Below are 20,624 nucleotides of genomic sequence, written 5' to 3' on the forward strand. Positions count from 1 at the left end.
CTTTCACAAACACACATACATACACACACGGCGGAGTAGTGCGCGGCTTTAGCAAAAGCTACCCCCCTTGAGTGTACTGATCCTAAAATTAAATAGCACAAGGAATGCAATAATGGAACCATGGGGGTGTGAGGGGACTAGAGGGCCAAGGAAGACAGAGAGGTTGGGAGGAAGAGGGCGACTGGTGTTATTACTGATCCGCCACCGACCGCAGCGCCCCTGACCAGCTGATGACCAAGGCTGCCTTGTGCCACTTCCTGCTGGGCCGGTCCCAGCGGGGTCGGCGTAGCAGGCGGTCGAGCCCTGGAGGCGCACGGACGCTTGTTTCTTCCTCAACTTTCTTTCCTCTCTCCTCATCCACTAGCCCAACAACTCTTCCTTCTTCTCACTGGAAAAGCAGTGGGAAATACCTGGCAAGCGATACCATCAGTGCTCTACAATAGGGCAGGCCTACAGCTGACTGAGCTCCTGGGGGAGAACAGAGGCTCTTTGACAACCCCCCCCCCCCTTCTCCTCCTCCTCCTCTCCTTTCCCTCTCGGCTAGCCCACGCTTTCTCATTTAGCGGTCGGCAGGTGGTTGGATTTCACTAAAAAGCCCTTTTCCCAGAGTCTCTAGCGTGGGGAGCGATGGGAGAGAAGAGAGGGTTTTTTAAAAATAGATCCGTTCAGTTAGCGACAGGCTACAGATTCACACTGCTATGTTTCAATATGAGATGACTCCAAGGGCTTGTCCCTCATGTTAGTTTGACTGGAAACAGCTAGCCTTTATAGCGGAGGGGATGTGCGATGCTAATCGAGCTCTAGCCTACGGTGTCTTGGCTCTAGAATAACCAATCCAACACTTACTGGAGCACATTTTACTGGCATCTCAAAGGGAACCATACTAAGAACAGAATTCAGATATGTTGTGTACTTATGAAGTATATTTTATTTTACTATGAATTAAATATGTCTTAAAAAAGGGCTCTGAAGTTGCACAAAATGATCGGCAGTGCAAATTTATGTAGATGATCTAATTCTATGGAAGGTACCTCAAACTAACTTGAACTACTAAATCAAGTTCAGGGTTTGACTAACAATAACTAAAGGTTTGGTGTATGAGCAACTGCAAAGGAGCAGCTAATCCCCTACATTTGCTTTGGTGAGACGGCCTTATATTTTACACAATTACAAAATTACAAGAAAAAAGAAAAGAAAAACTTAAGCCCACACGGCAGCTTTGTTTGACTGACAACAGTTGGTCTTGAGTTTAAAAAAGGGAGGGGAGGGAGCGCTGGTTAATCAGCTCTACATGTGTGTGTCAGACATACTCCTGCTGTACAGCTTACTGTGTGTGCACACATGACACATACACAGTGACACACACTCACTCCCCAGGGTTCTGTGGCGGCTGCGGCAAGAAGCGCCAGCTGTCCACATCAACAACTCCCCCAACACACTCACAAGGTGCTTTTTTTTTAGACAAGCCAGCAATCTCTCTGTATTATACACTGCACTCACCCCACAAACCTATTCTTCTAAGAAAAGACTGCTAGAGTTAATCAAGTGTAGTCTTTATCGCCCTGAAAGTCAGTGGGGTGGCTGTGGCAGCCATGTTGTTTGACATAAACCGATGAAGTAAGGCGTGGTGGTGGTGGTGGGGGGGGCAGGTGGTTTCCATTAGCTCTCTCCATTTTAAACAGACCAGCCAGCCAGTCAGTTAGGAAGGAAGGAGACATGCGATGGCAGCCAGCCGCCTGCAGCACCAGGCAGACTCCTGCTGCAGGGGAGAGAAGGGATGAGCAATGTAAATAGTACTATGTGTGTGCATTTGGCTGAGCTTGTGTGTGTCGCAGGAGTGTGCTTGTCAGAGATAGGGACCGTGTCTATGACTGTTAAAAGAATGCCTTGTATGTGTTAGTGTGTGCCTGTATATGCGTTACAGTACACTTGTGAGAGAGCACAAATACTGGTTATCAGCATGCTGTGTATGTGTGCGCACTGACATGTTTTGTGTGTGTGTCCGAGCTTCTAGGGTGTCTCCTATTGATCCCCCCATAGCAGTGTGTATAATCTCCAGAGAGAGGATCTATAATCTGGGGTGGGGGGTGGACGGGTGTAGAGAACAGGCTCTGGAGGTGTCTGGCCAGGCCAGGGGAAGTGGTGAGAGCTCAGCCACAGGGCACAGATCGATTTGGTATGTCTGCTTGGACTGCACTGGCTTGTTCGCCCCAGCAGCCGACCATAGAAACGGCCCAGGACACAGTCCCCCGGCCACCGCCACAAACCCACTGCTGCATCCTTTTTAAATAGCAGCGGAGCTAGCTTTAGCTGCAGGCCCACCTATTGGCCCGTTGCACTTCTCCTTCCACCCTTCCCCATCCAATCGATGTGCACTAAGCCGCCTGAACCCATCTTCGAGGGATAGAAAAGCTAAGCAGAGAGATTGGAGGTTTGCTGGAGATTGGGAGTGTGCAGACGGTTTCAATACTAGCTTACCTGTTATTTCTTATGTGATGACATGGGTCTGTGTGATTTCAAAAGCTCCCTGTGACAAAAGCAATCAAAACAGTATTTTGGTTCATCATTTTTGGGGGTTTCTGCACTGCTCTCCAACACCAACTTCTTTCCTCTCCACATGTCTGGGGTGGTGCAAATCCCTCTCCGAGGGTGGTCAGTTTTACATATTGTGTGTCACTAGACGGCTATAAAGGGATTTAACATTTAGTAAAGCATAATCCATTGCAGGCTTTGTGCCTGCCTAAGCTGCACACATCAAATCTGATTGCAAGAAGGCTGCTACCAATGACCAAGCAGGAGGAACACACACACACACACACACACACACACACACACACACTCACAGGGCTTATCACTTGAACAATAAGCAGAGGAGACAGCAGGAGGTCAGTTGCTGAGGTGGAGGATCTTCCTTGTTGACAATGGGAGGTAAATTACAAACTAGTGTACCGGTGCTGGGGCCACCACTGCCGAATCCTGGCTCATCCCTAATCCAAACCAATCTAACCGCTCCAGTCTATGTGGTGGGAGCAGGTTGTGACACCCGGGCTGCTTTAGACCTGTCAAACTCAAGGAGAAGACAGGAAATATAAATATTCCCCTTCAACCAGACACTGGCCGTGCTGTTCGCTCGGATGTGGAAATATAAATATTCGGCGGGTCTAATCCACTGAGACGGTCGACTTTGTTTATATGCCTTTTGAATGTTTCATTGATGTGACTGACTGCTTCCGTTTTGGTTTTTTTTACCCCCCTTTCTTCCTCTCTACTCCCCCCTCCCCTCTCCGCATGGTTAACTATGAGACAAAGCTCCGGTGCTCTCTCTATTAAACATGAAATGCGGAGCAAAAAAGGCTTCAATGGAGTCTGTTGCAGAGCATTAGAGAGACAGAAATAGAGAGTGAACAACAACAAGGATTTGGTTCAGTGTGATTGCCTGCTTGAGGACCTCCACTGATACCAGCGCAGAGATAATTTAGCCAACAAGATTATGCAGCTAGACGGAAACTGTAGGATGGGGAGGTCTGGCTGTTTTACTGCGGCTACTTGAAGTGGTCTTTTTAGTAGTTGAAAAGAAAAAAGGAGGGCTGAGTGTTGGCTGTGTGTATCAGTAGGTAGAAGAAGATAACCTAACACTGGCTGTAATTTCCTACATCTTCCCATTAAGTCCCCAAGCAATGTGCCTCCTCCACTCACCCCCCCACTACTTGACCTTTTGCTAGCTGCTAGATAAACGAAAAGACATGGCGGCAATGATTTAGTTGCAATGCAGAGAGCACTGAGACAGTAGCTGAGCCAGAGCAGACTACACACACACACACACGGCTAGCTAACCTGGCTTCCTTCCGACAGCGAGTGCTGACATTCCCCCCCTCTAATACAACCAATTTATAAACAGTGGGTGAAATAGAGGCCATGTTTACAGCTGCGGTAAAGGTTGGTTCCCTTTTTAGCCTCATTCATCCGACGCAATAAAGACATTGTACCACAGCTCAAACACCTCTCCGGGAAACTAGAGTACCTTTTGGCCCTAAAGGAGATAGCATACGTTCAGTAAGTCAGATGGTGTTTGGATGGAATCATTATCATCGCTGTCGTCACCATCACATCATCTAGTGAAGCACCACTTTGCTTTATTGACTTCCCCAAGACAAAGCACAAAGTGTGTCAACTTGGAATTGATTGTATGATGCATCGGGCCTCTCGGCTAAGGGAGTACTTCTGCTGTTAGGGAGTTGCTACTTTGGAGAATCGGCAATCCCTTAGTAGCTTAGCTCGGTGGCAAATGTGTCTTAATTCCTTACAAGCTTATTCGTTTAAAGTGGGATATAGGTAAATGAGCGTGTGATGACCAAGAAGGTGGGCTTGTGATTATACTTAAACTAGAAAAACTGAATAATGGAGATTGACACAATTACATTAGCCATGAGTAGGACTTACCTCCGGGTCTGTAAACAACATCGTCTTCCGTTATGAAGGACGTGATTTCTCCGTTCTCTGTTCGCTCGTAGCGAGACTTCTTCTTAGGCGTCTTCTTCTTGCCCTTTTTGCCGGCCTCCTCGGCCGTGCCGCTGCCTCCACCTGTGCTGCCATTGTCGTTGTCCTCGTCCTCGCTGTGTTCGCTCTCTGCATAGTTCTTGGCCCCGCCCTCCAGCGTACAGCTGCGTCGGGGCCTGGAGCTCTCGCTCTCGCGGTCGCCCCGGTCCCCGTCCTGCCGTCGGGACTTGCCGGCCTCTCTCTTGTCCCGGTCCCTGTCTCTGTCTCTGTCCCGCTCTTTCTCCCTCTCCTTCTCTTTGTCGGCCGTCATGATCCGCCACGTGCCTTCCTCAGTCCTCTCACGGCTGGGCCTCCGTGAAAGGTAGACTGTGAGCCTGGGCTTCAGTCTTCTGAATTTACCAGTCAAATCCAGGGAAAATTTGGCCACACCAACAACCCCAGTGTTTCAGAAAAGCTGTGGACAGGAGAGGAAAAGGACAATTAGCATAACCCTATGTCAATAGTCATTATCCTTACAGTGCAGGACCTACATTTTCTAAGTACAAAGGGTTGTTTTGTGCTTGAGAGTATCTATTGTGGGTGAGAAAAAGAAGATTAGTTCCTGGAGATCAGGCAGCTGTGCTGACTCTTCTCAACATCACAGTAATTGTTGGCACTCCCCTCCACTACCATGTATACTCTGGAGAGCACTGAGTAGCTTTATCAAAGAACAGAACCTTCTAGCTTCCTGCTCAAGCATATTTCCATTCTTACAGAGAGGCAGTAAAACAGAGTTATTAAAGGGTAACAGAATGGGGGAAAAAAAGAGTGAGAAAATAGAAAGACGAGGGCTGCATGCACAGTATTTGTAACACAATAAGCTAAAGGGAAGTCGTAACTGAATAAGCATAAAAAGGTAGCTCTGCACTGAGGATGAGGCATGCAGCCAAGAGAATTCCTCAGAGATAAAATGTCGAGGGGTTTTTCGGCACAAGACGCTGCTTGTCTTTTGCAATGCCACGGGAGAGACACAGCATCATGAAGCTCAATGACAGAGTTAACTGGCTAGCTTCTCTGCAGACCATCTGTGATGACACCAGGCTCAATTTTACTCATCTGTGTGCAGTTGTGTGCGTGTGTGTGTGTGTACACTGGACTGCACCCCCCCTCCCCAACCCCCTCTGCCCTGGCTGACAGTCACCACTGTGCTAATGTGAAGTGACAGCTCTGGAGGGAAGAACACAGCAATCCACTGGGTAAGGAAAGGGAGAGGAGAGAGGCTGAGCCAGTCATTTGCCATGCCCTGTCCACTGCCATTTTCAGCTATAGTGGTTCACTCAAAAAGAAACTCAGCTACCACTTTCTCATGCCATAATGAAATCCTCCATAAACAGTGGAGTGGGCAAAGCTGAAGCGGCACGCTGTCTGCGCTACACTCCCTACACACTGCGCCTACAAAGGAGGCTTCTCATTTACTGCCAGTGTTTGCCCCCTCCGCCCCCACCGCAACAAATTAACTAGAAATAGTTATTACAGCCCCCAGAGGGATCAGACCAGGCAATCAGCACCCGCGTTACCATGGTTGTGATAGCAGGGTGGGAGAGTGAAAAAAAGGAGGGAGGGGGTAGAGATTGAGCCAGGTAAAGCAGACCCAGCTTCGAGGGAAAATTATACAGCATGTCTGCAAGTGGACGTGGGTTTATTGGGAGAGCTAAAAAGAATGTGAGGTGAAGAATAGAAAGAAAAAGGAAGGTGGAGGAAAGGTTTTTGGCAGCCACAGACACACACACACACACACACACAGACCCAACGACACACACACACAATGAAGCGCGTTTGACAACGGCGCTCCTCAGCAGCGGGTGCTGTCATCTCGTGAGCAGACACCAACTGACAGGGCAGCTGCTCTTGTCGTCGGCTTCAACACAAACACCGGGCCTGATTAAACCGCAGCCTCGTCACAGCCCCATTAATCACCTAATGATGAGTTACCACGGCGACCACTGGGCTGCCAGCATATACACACAAGAGCACATTAGTGCACACGTAGGACGCGAGGACTCAGGAGCGCTCTAACGCGCATGTGCGTGCAAAGGACACACACACCCACCGCGGATACACACCTCCATTGGTGTGCCAAAATACATACTGTGCCCCCTCCTGTGTCAATATCCAGCAGCATGTCTTGGAGGTGTGAGAAACATGAAAACATTGATGAAGGTACCATTTGATAGCACAGCTCTAATCCTGGGAGCTGCCAGAATCTGTGTATGAGCTAAGCACCTCTTCTCTCCTCTAATCAGTAACATAAGCCTCTTCCACTGAAACCAACGAGGACCATGAACTGTTGCAAATGGAGGGCTGGCCCAGTCTCCTTTGATGTTGTGGGCTGCTATAAGCCTCTATAAGTATCTTTAAAATCTAGGTGCTATTAGCTTGCATCTGGATACACTTTGCACAACTGCCTCATTCCAAATTCTGTATGTCCAATTACCTTGCTGACGTTAACATAATTGTATCCATTAACCCTCAGAGCAAAAAAAATAAATAAATAAAATCTTCATACAGACGTATGCTCATAGATAGTTGATGATGTTTAGTTGTGTCAAAACCTTTACTAGATAATTTACAATATGTCTATAGTTCATTTGTAGCACATAAGTAGCTGCAGTTCGATGCAGATAAAAGGGCCATTTGAAGTCGAACAAATTGAGCGAGTAAAAAGGAGCGAGTCAGAGTGAAGTGAAGTAGTAACACTGTGGCAAAAAAAAAAGAAGTCATAATGTATTGATGGCTGACAGGGAAGAGAATGAAAAAGAGAAAGAGAGACAGAGAGAAGGCGAGGGAGAGAGGGCTCTCCACCCACTACCGGGGAAACAAAGTGCTTAGTAGAAAGCAGCACTGACTGCCTGGCCGATGAATAACACTGTGAGGGGGCAGGTGAGGCTTGGAGCTATTACACATCAATCACTGGGCCAGGACCCTTTGAAAGATACCAGCTGTCTTAATGGAAAAGAGAAGGCAGGGTCAGTGGCTGGAGAGGGGTTGAGGGGGTCCCAGCCAACGTCACCTAATCCACCATTTACATTACTGCAATGGAGTCAAGGGCTAGCAGCCAGCAGGGCCCTGCTCAAATACATTTCTCTTTTCCGTGCCTGTTTAAATGAGACCTCTGGCCTGAAAAACCACACAGTTTGTGGCTCGATTAACACATCATCCCCTACAATGGCCACACAGCAGGTTTGTGTTACTAAACAGCTTTTTTTTTCTCGTTCTCCCTCCCTCTCTCTGCCGAACAGCCTTTTAAAAAACCATGTTTTATTCATTCCAATCACTCCCACATTTACCCAAATCCATGCTCATCTCTGTAGTTTTAATCAAAACCTGTCTAAGGATAAACATCCAAATTATCACGCTTCGCTTGAGTACCTACACAGCTGTAGGGTTTCTTTTTAATCCCGCCAAATTTTAGTAATTGATTATCTTGGATTATGAATTTGCAAAAAACTGGACACTTATTCACACAGCACTTTATGGAAGAAATAACAACTACACAATTCTACATTTACATGCAAAACAGAATCTACCAACAATATAACCAGCACAGTGATCCACTCAGTTTTGGGAGAGAGACTGAAAAGTCATTCATGGCATATTCAATTGGAGAATTATGAAGTAGCAAAATGTGATTGGCAAGGATTTAGGACCGGCTTTGCAAAGGGATTGAATGAAATACTCGCATGAATACAGATTAGAGGAGAACAATGTTAGCATGAATATACACAGGGTTATTAACAATGAGGGCAACTCAAATTGATCCGAATAAACCAGCCAGATCCTCAGCAGTGCAAGGATCCTAGCTGTGGTGATGTTGAGCTGCAGCAGGTTTTCGTCAGCTCCAATCCATTACTCAGTGCCATCTAATCTAAGCTGCCATCCAAGCCCCATAGAAACAACAGCACAATGAAAGGCTCAGCTGGAGGCAAGGGGTAGGCCACTTCATAAGAGATTCTCTGTGGTCTCTGCACCCTGCCTGCTTTGTCTTACCTGGTGCAATCATGGCTTGTTTTATTCTCCGCAGCCCTCTCTGTTTTAGTTCACATTGGCAGGGCAAAGACACTTGTCTGCTCCACTTGTTTTTCAATTCGCTGATGAATAACCACATCTTTTCTCCCTCTGTTAAAGCTGTGCTCACAAAGGCTCTATTTTTAGCCGGCATCCGGGGTTAGTTTAGTAGGTAAAAGCCAATGCTCGAGAAAAGATAGCTTGGGGCTTTCCAACATCAACATTTAAACCTGCCTAGAGACTCACATGGCAAACCACTGCAGATTCTCATGCACAATGACACTGTGTGCAACAATAAACTATCACTGTCTAAAAAGATCAAGACAATTTACAAAATCTCCCCGGGCTAACAATAGCATCCATTACTTTCTTTCTGTAATATAAACCGATATCCACTAAGTCAAACATATTCTCTGTCCAGCAGTTCACAGGTACTTTCAACCCCAGACAGAAGGATCAGATTGTGTGCTCCACAGGGCCTAAGCCTCTACTCCATCCCTTAAAGAAGGCTAAATCCTACTCTAGTCCCCCGTTTGTGTGCACTCTGCAAGAGCTCCACATGGCCCTGAGGGGGTCACTCCACAACCCAGGATGTCCATTATCTACAGGGTCTGTGAGCAAGACTTCATTTCGCAGCCTAATACCAGCTACTTCAAGACACAGTACCTCTCAGTCCGCCACGTTTGTCTGGCTGGAGAAAAGCTGAAGGCCATTTCAGCAGCTCTGACTGCCTCACGAGGCATCATGTTTAGAGACGACTCCTAAGGGAAATGCCAGGGTTGTCCACCGTCACCCTTCCCCTTTCCACCAAATGAAGCCCTCTTGAGAAATGTAATCGTGAGGAGGCCAGTAAAGGACCTTTCCCAATGTGTCGCTGATAAGAGAAGCAGGAGAAGGTGAGGTACGTGGCGGTGGATAGCGCTATCATGAATGTGGCTCTTAATTGAGTTTCCCTGTAAATCTGTGGGCTGTTTTTTTTTTTTTTTTTTTTTTTTTTTTTTGCAGTGTGAATAAAGTGCCTGATTCGAAAGGATTATCTAGTGTCTTTCACCTCTGGAGAGGCACTGACAATTAAATTTTTTGGTGAATTATGCTGTTGGAATGGAAATTTACCCAAAGGTAAAGCTGGGGTCAGAAGAGGTACAAATACGCACTGGGGACACATTCAAGCCTGAGTTGTACTAAAAAAATATCTGTGTCCCATATGCATGTTCAAACATTTATCTCTATAAAATGGAACAGAGCTCTAACGGGGGGAGGAGAAAATGAGTTACATGACATTTTCTCAATCAGATATATAGTAAAAAGAGATTTATTGGCAAAGGAAAAAAAACCCAACAGTGATTTTGTCTTCTGTTCGAATGAAAGGACTCTTGAGATTTTAATATTTGAGCACTCAATCATGTACCACTTCCACTGATATTCTGCAATCAAATATCCCCGCTCTTCCTCCCAGATCTGCCTATCAGCTTAACGATCCTCTCCGTCAGTTCAACTCCAACTGGTAGTCTAAATGAATGTGAGAGAGGAGGAAATGTATTCATACAGCTGCCCTACATCCTCCAGCTACTCTAATCACTATGTCACACAGAGCGACGTGCCAACACAGAGGAAAAACTAACATAAATAGATTAGAGTGACAGATAAGACAGCTCTGAGGTTTCAGAGTGACAGCACGGGCCAGCGGGGGCACCGAAGGATGTCTTCAAGAGCAGCTCCCAAAAACAAAGCCATTAGGTCAGTACACAAGACCATTTTCCGCCTAAATTATTTAGCTATGTGGAGGCAAACTCTTCTCTATCCTCGAGCAGATGGTCGGGAGGGGGTGGGGGCAATCCCTCCATTCAACGTCTTACAATGACCCGAACCAAAAAACACCTCCACCTCTAGATACCACAGGATGGTACTACCTCTAATTAGGAAGGGCTATTATTTCATATGCAAACGCTTCTCCTCTAACCACCAACCATCACGACTGACTGCCATTGCAAAATAATAAAACAAAAGGATCCATCTTCTGCGCGTAACATCCCCCCTTTTTTGTTACCCTCCATGCTAATTTCAGCATTCTCGCAACCAGAGCCATAACTCACGAGTCAATGTGTTAGCACTGCAAATAGACACCGTCACTGAGCGTTCTCCAGTCGGAGATGTGTTTGTTCAAGGAAAAGGACGGCTTTAGAAAGCAGTCAGCGGGGGAGGTGACTAGAGGAGTGGAATATTCAGTGTAGCGTTCAGCCTTGTCATCCACCATCTCAGTCGTGCAGGCCAGTGATCCTAGGCAGAGGGGAAAGCACCCTCTGCAGTGTGCCTGAGGAGAATAATATGAATCATGACTGTGTGAGGCCTCCATGCAGCTAGCCACACTTCTTAGACTATAGTCACAGACAGGGCTGTGTTGAAGATACTGTCCAATTCTGGATGGGTTTCCTCTACCTCATCAAAAAAAAAAGAGAAAAGACATTTTTTTAAAAAGCTAGAGGGAAGTGCCCAGGAGTGATGAAAACTCTGTTGTAACAAGCAGGATCTGAGCTCAGTGCTCCCATATCCTCTGAGGACAGCTCATAAAACATGCAGTGGCTGGGACTGGGCCTCTTACAGCAACGGCATTTTAGTGGACCCGGCCACAAACACACAGGCCACCCACACACACAGAAACACACACACACACACACATATATATATATATATAGGTAGACTAAAAATACATACTATTAATTTTAAAGAGTCTGAAGGAGTCAGACCTGCATGGTTTACTACCTCCACCACAAGCTTTAAGAGTTAAGAGTTTCGATCTTAACCTAAAAATACACATCAGTTACAAAAGGTAACTTTTTTTCCCCACAAACACTAGCAGCAGGAGCCTAGAACAATGGGCTTTTGGGAAAATATGAGAGGTGGGATATTACGCAGTGTACAGTAGTGATCCACAGATTAACTCTGCCTGTTCATGTGTGAAATGGAGACTTGATCCCTGACTGATAGTGTGCTATGCCTCTAGCAAACACAAGCCTTTTTCATCTTCCCAAACACCTCACAACTGAAATATATTGTATTACACATTGCATCCTTTACTGTGCAACAACAATAGCACATTAAAAATACCACCTGACACAACATAGCTCAGGCTGACTATAGGCCTGTTGTCTTTTTTTAAAACCAAAAGGTGAACACAGCTGGCTGTGCGGTTGAGTTGCTGTGAATAAGCCTCAGATATTCTTGGAATGTTAATGTTAGGCTCTAAACTACGGCAGTCTCACAGACTTCTCCTATCGTCACAGGGCTATTAATGATGATGAAAATACGGCTACTAGCCTGTGCCAATAACACACTCTGTTAAAAAATAGAGAACATCACAAAAATTATTTTCTCTGCAGAAACGTATAAAATGCTGGAGTAACCGTTCATACTGCACTCAATTACCACAATGTTATGAGACGCAATTGTTAACTAATCCCATGCTTGCGTTGTGTTTAAGCACACCATATGCTGTGCTCATGCATAGGAAATCAGCCTCTGGTGCTCTAGTCGCTTAGTAGAAATCTAGGAGGACAGGTTTGTGGAGCTACAGTCTTGTTAAAATAGCTTCCCACTGCATCTGCAAGCTTATAAAAAGCCACTGAGAGCATATTCACTACAGTGCAGCATTCATCTATGTGTGTCCACACGTGTCAATCTAAAATGTGTAGGCCATTGACACACACACTTACAAGCACGCACACACATATATAAACAAAAAAAAATAGCTGCTGAGCAACTGTATTTGCAGTCCAGGTCAGACTACGTGCTCGGCCAATAAATGGCCAGAGTGTAATGTGCCTTGACCTTCTATCTGTCTTTCAGCAGCTCCTTACATATATTGCTGTCTCTCCTCATATATCACTCGGGCAAATGGCGCCCTTCACCCTGCTCCCTCCTGTCCCCTCCTTAAAAGGCTGAGGGGACATCTTTGCCTGCTGTACTCAACTGACAGCCCTGGCAGCTTCCTCACCAAGCACAAGGGGAGGGGGAACAAGGCTCGTCGAGGGGAAATGCTGCAATGAATAATTATGTTTCATAACATGCCCCATCCCCCCTCCTTTATTAGCATCAAACAATAATTAATGGGGAACAAGGGGCACTGAGGAGTCTGCTTTTCGCTTTCCAGAACAAGCGGGTCAATATGCCCTTCAACCCTTTCTCTCTGCTCACCGTCAAAGCCGGAGACACCTCATCCCTCTAAAAACACGCTCTTAGCTTATTTATGATGCCAGTTGCTCTGCTGGAGAAAAGGCAGCTTTCCTGCTACACTCAGCAAAACTGGCCGGATCACTTTACGCAGCAGTTCACTACTTCTATCCCCACACCTCTTCTCAGCAGGGCAGCCCAACAATTCAATAATGAATATGAAATGCCTCCTAATTGATGTCTATGGGAGTTGGAGCGGCTGAAAATACGGGCTATTGGACATGGGCTTGACTTGATTAAGTTTTTGTTTCACGTAAAAAAATAAATAATCTCTGATCAGCAGTAGCAAAGCCAGTCCTGATCGAATTAGCTTTGCACTAAGAGCTCCATTGATCTTGGCACTCATCTGTGCAGATGAGACCCGGAAAGGCAGCTGGTAATCCAATAGCAGGGATGGGAAGTGCTTCAAGGACTCTGCTGTGTTTACCCACCTATTTCCTACACAAAGAGGCAAGATGTTAGCGCACGCCACTCACTGGACTGATTGGAAGCCACGGGGCCTTGGGAGCTCTGGTGAAATGAATAAGAGCCGCAGTGTGACCAAAAGCAAGGTACTTGAAAGCTGAAAGTAATTGCTTTCGCCATAGCTATCATGTAATGAGTAAACAGGATGAATCAAGCGGAGCCCTAGATCAGTGTTTAAATGAGCTGTGCGGTAACATCCAAGTCCTAATGCAGGCATCACTTCATAACCTTAACAAAAAGGAAAAAAAAAAATCTAAAAGCAAAGCGGATATCATTTTGAAGGGTCTAGAGTGTGAAAGTTAAAAGAATCAATGCAGGGAAATCTCTCTTTACACTATGATAACTTCATTGCAGCAGGCATTGATGCAATCCTTCGCAATCAATTTTGCATGACACGAATGACATCAAACCCAGAACCCAGAGGGCAGGGAGCATGTGAAATGAAACGGAGCAAAACTACGGTGGTAAAGGGCAATACATACAGCTGTTTTGCTTGTGGAAATAGTAAAGTGTGCCTGAATGGTATCGCAGCCGTGCGTTAAGTATAGTGCTGCCACAACAGCGCTTTCTCACACACACACACACACGCCCGTAATCCATCAAGGATTCATGAGTGAATGCTCAATAACAGACTGAGTGCATTTCTCTCCTTCATATCACTGCAGCAAAGAAAAGAGTGAGAACTCCTCAGCAGCCCACAGACACACCACAAACACACACTGCTCTCATACCACACTAATAACCTTGGGCTGCTCCAATGCCATGACTTTATGGAACTGTATGGGCTCTAAATAGAAGCTCCATTTCTCACCAGCAGTCAGTAAGAGCTCTATTTCAGCCACCCTGTCATTAAATATTTATCTTAACAGAGCTGCCCATCATACCAAGGTGATAACCATTTAAAAATCTAAATCTGGGGGCTCTTTTTCCCCTGTCGCTCACACCCCCATCTCACTCCACTGCCACAACAAAGATCTATTTTTAAAAGGATTATCTACAAGTGTTCCTTTAATCAGTGCAGGGCAGAACTGTAGAAATCCCTCAACAACAGTCCCAGAGGAATACCTTTCTCTGAAGCCCTATCAGGCAGAGGATCTCCTTCACCGACAGCAGACTGAACGAGTGGGAGTGAGTGTGTTTGAGGATGAAAAGATGTGCTGCTACCTCGCTATGATGTCCTCTCCAACAATCTCAGAACAAAGGCCTCCATTTTGAAGTGGAGTTATGGTGGCGAGGCGCCCTTAAGGTCCTCTGTTACTGTGTGTCCTATTGCTTTCTGTCCTCTTTGTTAGCCCGTTGTTTGTTATGCTAGCGAGATAAGCCACTGTTGTGGGTGGCTGGGTGTACTACAGCAACCGGTGTACTGCTTGAGTGCCAGGGCTGACAGTCTGTGGGAGGGATTGTGGGCGTTATAGATCACCAGGAGACAGATGTCCAGTCTTGCCCCGACGCTGACTCAAACACTAACCCCAAAAACCGTGTGTTTGCAAACTGGATTGCTTCCTGGTGGGCCTTAAGATGATCTTTATCAGAGCAACAGAGAAAGCTCACTTTATCATGGCAACCTTCCTCTTTTACTGGCACAGGGTTGAGCAGCTTTGTTATTTATGAAACATAAGAGGTGGAAATCTACTCTGCTATAGCCTGATAAACATTACAAGCTGTCTCGTGCAGGCAAACAAGCAACCTGCTTCCGAGTGTGCAGAAACGACACCAGGCTCGAGCAAACAAAGAAATGTGAGGTTTGGATTAATGCAAAGAACATTACATGAATACTGTGAATGCCTCTGGAGAACAGATGACTGGCAGGGCACTGGCAAGACACAGCGGCATTGTCTACCATGAACGCGTGGAGATTCTCGGCTGCACTAAATAAGTGTCATGCTCCAATAAGCAGAATCAAACCCTTTGAGCATCTGTTGTCTTTAATTCTGCCTCGCTTTGTTTTATGGTACGGCGTCACAGTTAATGATTTCCTCAAGATTTTCGTTTTCCACATACCACTTACATGTTTGAAATGCTTAGTTAAGACACCGGTTTGTAAATCAGCCATTGCTGCCAAGCTGAATGCAAAGAGTGTTTGGGCAGAGCCGAGAAATTTAATTTCAAAAGCTAGGCTGATCAAGAGGAAACAGACAAGGTATCAGCATACTGCCTTTCAGTCTCTCCTGGTTTACATATCTGGATTGTGCAGTCATCCCTTCCAGAGAGAATCACCGCCAGCTAAAACAATTACACTCCCCCCACCCGAGCACAAGCCTCTCACCGACTGCCTCAACTCAGCTTGACAATCAAGCCCATTAGATCTTTCCGTGAATTAAAGCTAGTTAACTTAAAGCACTGACACACATCAAGAATAGTCATTAGCCTGTCTTTTTAGCATAAAAAACAGGACTGATTTGCCGGTTCAGAGAGATCATCTCCCTACATGCAGCCTGGGGCAGCTCTTACTGTCTCTACCTCATTATTTTTGGAAGAACAAGGCCACTGATGAATCCTGTTGGGTTAAATGTAAGGTGCACTCGTTACGACCTGGCTTATACACAGCAGCCGACTAAGCCGCTCTTCTTACAGACAAAAGAAAGTGGAGTAAATCGCCTGCACTGTAAATATACGGATATATCTCACTCAACTAAGCTGTAAAATCAAAGTGGAATTGTTGGAGTACATCACTCCCACGCAGCTGCACATTCTGCAGTGAGAAAAGCTGTCAAATGTTGGCTTTTTGTGGATAGTAGCTGAGCTGACAAGTGCCAATGATACACCATGAGTGATAAAGACATTCATTCCTGCTTAGAGAGAGGTTTTCCAGATGTGATAAGTCTGCAATGCTCCAGTGCTTCATTACTGGATAGAAAGAGGCTGTTGCTGTGTTTTCCCATTTACGTTGCCAGGGTGACAAATGAAAAGCAGAATCACTCGCACAACTAATCAAATGAGTGAGTGACAACAAGTCAATATTTTCTCATTGTGTGGACAAGCAATATATCTGCACAATAACGGGCTCTGCTTCAAGGCTTAGGCAATACTATACTCAGAGCATTATACGGATAATGTGCCAATAATCTGGCTCGGTGTGGCTGTTGAGACCAGCGCCAATAAAGAAGCAGTATCAAAAGGCAACCTTTACCAAGTATGGGCTAAATTACAAACTCACCAGACATCGTCTAGACTCTACATCAAACATACTCGTTGTGTAATGGCTACGAGCCAACAAAGACAAAACTGTAATGGGACATTGATCTGTCGAGGTCTAATGATGAATAACTCATCGTAGGAGCAGCCATGAAGAGAACAGTATGTAAACACAAACCATAGCGAGATGTCAGAAGAGGAAAAAAAAAAGGATAACTAAAAGTACTAAGTAGTACACGCTCGGAGAATTCAGATTGTATCCATTTTGCTTTAATTCCTCGGGGCTTGCTTGTCATTTTTAAAAGACATCTTCAGAAACCCAGACAATTAGCTTGCTTTTGATTACATCCTTGACAAAAAAAAAAAAAAAAAAGAACCCCTCCCTAAACACAAAATGGAGCAAACATCATCTCTACAAGGCTGGTTGAACACAAGCAAGATCAATGGGTAAATTTATCAGCAAATATTACCATTCGCTGCCTGGCAAGTAATCATTAAGGAATGGCACTGATGCATTATTCATTGGCTAATGTATAATTCAGACTTAACAGCAGATTCTATGCATAAATAAAGCTGTAATACATTTAAACACATTAAATGTTTACTTGCTAAAATAGGAAATGAATGCGCAGCATGAATGCCTCCCCGCTGCTGTCACTTGATTATTTGCTACCATTCCTGAGGATGCAGGGACGTAAGGTGGATACTGGAATATAGACTAACAGCCCACTCATCATAACACATACATTTAATGGACACGGGCTACCGATATCCAATATATGGTGGGGGGTGTGGGGGGGATAGCTGTTTCGGTGTAGTCGAATGCTAAATTCCCACAGAGCATTATATTTTCTTTGCTTGTATTTATTTAGTACATGAAAATTAGGATCGGTCACCAAAACCACACATTACAGCCTCACAGTTACACATTTTCTGACCCGTGAAGATTTACGTACTGCCACTTTATCTCCCTCGGACATCAGCATATGTGTTTAAGCAATCACAGTGGGATTGTGAGGACGTTCTTGTTCAAGTGTCAGGGCTGGTGTCAGAGGGACAGTCAACAGGGAGGACGAGGAGGCAGCGAGGACACACAAGCTCCATCTGACGGTGCTCAGAGCAGGCGGCCCCTGTGGGGACCGCCATTCCACTTTATGACCATGCACTGAATTAACGAGGCCAGATGTCCCCCCCACTTAACATGTGTGAAAGTGCCCTCCGATGGGCTCAGCTGCTTTAAGGATGTACAGACAGAGAGAGGGGGAAAAGGAGACTGGGCCTATTTTCAATTATCCCAATTTCTCACTCATCGTTGGCTCCTGAGGTTTATGTTAATTAAAGATATCGGCCCTTCCTCTGTGCACACAACAAATTAGATGGAATTTTCTATGAACAATCGAAGCACCTCTCCAGTCCTTCATCACTCTCTATTTCAGTAGTCACCCACCAGAGGGTACTGCCTCCTTAGCACTGTTTCATGCGTACTATGTCAATCAGTGGTTAGCGTATTCTAAATGCGTCACTGGTAAACCACTATCTGCAAGGACAATAGGTCAGGAAGTGCCGAGCTGACTCGTTCCATTTAGAAATGAAACCCGTCTGAAGAATCGACGAGACCTGAAGAGATTTATCATCGCTTCTCAAAACCATGAGTCTGCTTTGGTGTAGGGGGATGGAAATGACACCAACAATGGTATGGAAGCCATGACTCCTCATTGATTTCCCGCCTGGCTTTATGACAAGGCGGCTCTCGTGTTTCTGTATTGCCGGGGTCAAAGGTGGGAGGGTAACTGCGAGCGATACCTTTTATGTGGCTGGGAGATGTATGCAGTTAAACAACAGTCACACAACCAAAAGGGCCAGAGGTGTAATTCACCTACGATAATCTGAACAGCATTTCACAAACTGTTTGTTTTATAATGGGTCAAACAACGCCATCTGACTTCATTTATGTGGCTCATTATCATAAGAATTGGCTCATGTCTTTGTAATTGCAATGGAATACAGTTAAGTCATTCAGACTATTACCCAATTGGAAAAGATATCAAGACCCCAGCATACTTACTCATTAGAAAGAAAAACAGAGGCCTGCCAACATTGCATCAATAACAGTTTCTCTGATTCTTTACACATTACATCATACAGTTAAAAACCAACAACAAAAAAAAACCAACACAGACAACCTCTGACTGTTTTTCTAGCAGCCAGAAACTGCCATCATCCTGACACAGGGAGGGAAAAAAGGTGGCAGAGACACAGCGTGGTGCAATCCCAGTGAGGACCATCATGCGAGCAGATTAAATAACGTTTTTCCAATGCCCTGTCAAACATTCAGCCGCCTCTGAGCAGCTAGACAGCCGTTACAGCCTCACTCTATGAAGCATCTCTCTCTCTGTATGGTCGGAAACAGCCCCTTTGATCCGGATATCGCCCCTCAGATTCCTCAGAGGTGACACTCATACACGCGCCCGTATGTGAGCTGAATGTTTACTAGCTCGCTGTACCTTGTCAGCGGTGAGACTTGTGTTTGTGAAGGGGTGGGTGACTCACACCGCTACTATGCTTCCCTTGGTTTACATGAATCAACAACACAGACTGCGGACTCAGACCCAGATCAAATTGCACATCAGATTTAATTTCCTACAAAACATTAGTATGAAGCACTGCAAATGGAGATGATGTGAAATGATACCGACAGCAGTATGGTGGCGTGTACGTAATTAAGATTTAGGCTGCTATGTTCTCATCTGATAGCGGCCTCGCCGTGAAACCCTCGGTGCTCTCTTTCCCATGCAAATCCCACACTGCAGAACGACTCGTACCCTTGTGTACAACTCCATTAAGAGGGCTGACCACTTCCTCTTTCATTCAATCCACAAGTAGTGAAACTAAATGGATATCATAACCTCTGGGGGAAGTGAGGAACATGCCATTTCAAAATGTGTTCAGAAAGGCAAGCTATGCAAGTTTTCCCACATGACACTGGAGGCCGAGATGGTGACTTTGATTGCAGCTTACCACACATAAACAAAATCATTTCTGCCGCACAAGTGGTTACCATTTCAGAGACACTTATAAAAGGAAAGGGCTAACCTTCTCCTGAGTAAGTTACCACCAAACAAGGGAAAAGAAAGTATCCAAAGAAAAAAAAAAGCTCTTGTGAGTGACCAGAAAAAGAGAAAAGCCTCAGTGTCACTCATAAGACTGGAATGCGGCGTCTTGTTTACACCGCCATATTGTCAGCCGATATGGTGGCGCAAATGAAACCCATGAGAAGTCACATCACATGATCGTCATCAATAAAAGGGAAGCAAGTCTTGTTTGTCTGCCTAATCTTCACACTCCATCTACTACTGATATCTAAATCAAAGATTAGAGAGCACGGACTGACAGCTCAGCGTTGTTCAGAGTAGTGAGTCACAGGGACACTAAGAAGGAAACCACTGTTAACATTTTAACTATAATTGCACCTCATGACTTATATAATGCACCATATTCACATTCGCGTGACTTTTAAAACCGAGCGGGGCCTCGAATGTTCAAACAATTTATTTATTTATTTATTTTAACGTGAAGCAAATGTCCTTTATGTTCCAACAACCATCCATTATCCGCGGCGCTTGTGCGATACATTAGCTCGTGCAGTGTCTTCCCACTCAAGTGGATTAATCACATCTCAAATCATTAAACTAGGGGTCACTTCTCAGCTAGCAGGAGAGGAGGAGGAGGAGTGGGGGGGGGGGCAAAAAAAATGCCACAGGAAGCCGGGGCATGGTGGAGATTAGCTCCTCACAATTAGCGATGCAACATCTGAGTCCATGTAATAGTTGAGTGAAAAACGCAGCAGCAGGGGGAGGATTTCAGGAAGGGATTGTTTTTATATGGCAGAGATTGAAGGCAATCACTGCCCCCCCCCCTCTTCCCTTCCCCTCCTCAACAATTTGAATCTTGTGTCAGGGCTGAAGCTTTCTTTGTGCTTATGTGGCCACATACCCTGCGGATTCAGCTTCTGACTGGAGTCACATGAAGACTTACTATAACCAATTTTACAGTGAGTTAAGTAAACAAGCCCTCCTCCCCCCTTTTCTACTATAAGTGGAAAACATTAGATAAGCTGCCTTTCAGACAAATAACTGTAGTCTGCTTTCAAATCCTAAGCTGCCCCCCTCCACACACATCCACATGCATCCCACCAGCCACCCCCCCCCTGCTCTTTTCAACAACAGGCACAGACGAACACCCCCCCTCAGCCCAAC

General features: G+C 45.5%; 1 protein-coding gene across 3 annotated transcripts in view; it reads right to left on the reverse strand.

Annotated features, from left to right (window-relative positions):
- The window catches only part of rerea (arginine-glutamic acid dipeptide (RE) repeats a), a 115,650-nt gene that overhangs the window by 64,979 nt on the left and 30,047 nt on the right, over window positions 1–20,624 (reverse strand). For all 3 annotated transcript variants that reach the window (XM_035656026.1, XM_035656025.1, XM_035656027.1), the window contains one exon: window positions 4,441–4,951. In XM_035656026.1, coding sequence (XP_035511919.1) covers window positions 4,441–4,807 — 367 coding nt within the window. In that variant the 5' untranslated portion in view covers window positions 4,808–4,951. The remainder of the gene's footprint in view (window positions 1–4,440; window positions 4,952–20,624) is intronic.

This window comes from Morone saxatilis, unplaced genomic scaffold (assembly GCF_004916995.1).
Source record: "Morone saxatilis isolate NCDOM2014 unplaced genomic scaffold, NCSU_SB_2.0 Contig15, whole genome shotgun sequence".
NCBI classification, from domain to species: Eukaryota; Metazoa; Chordata; class Actinopteri; family Moronidae; genus Morone; species Morone saxatilis.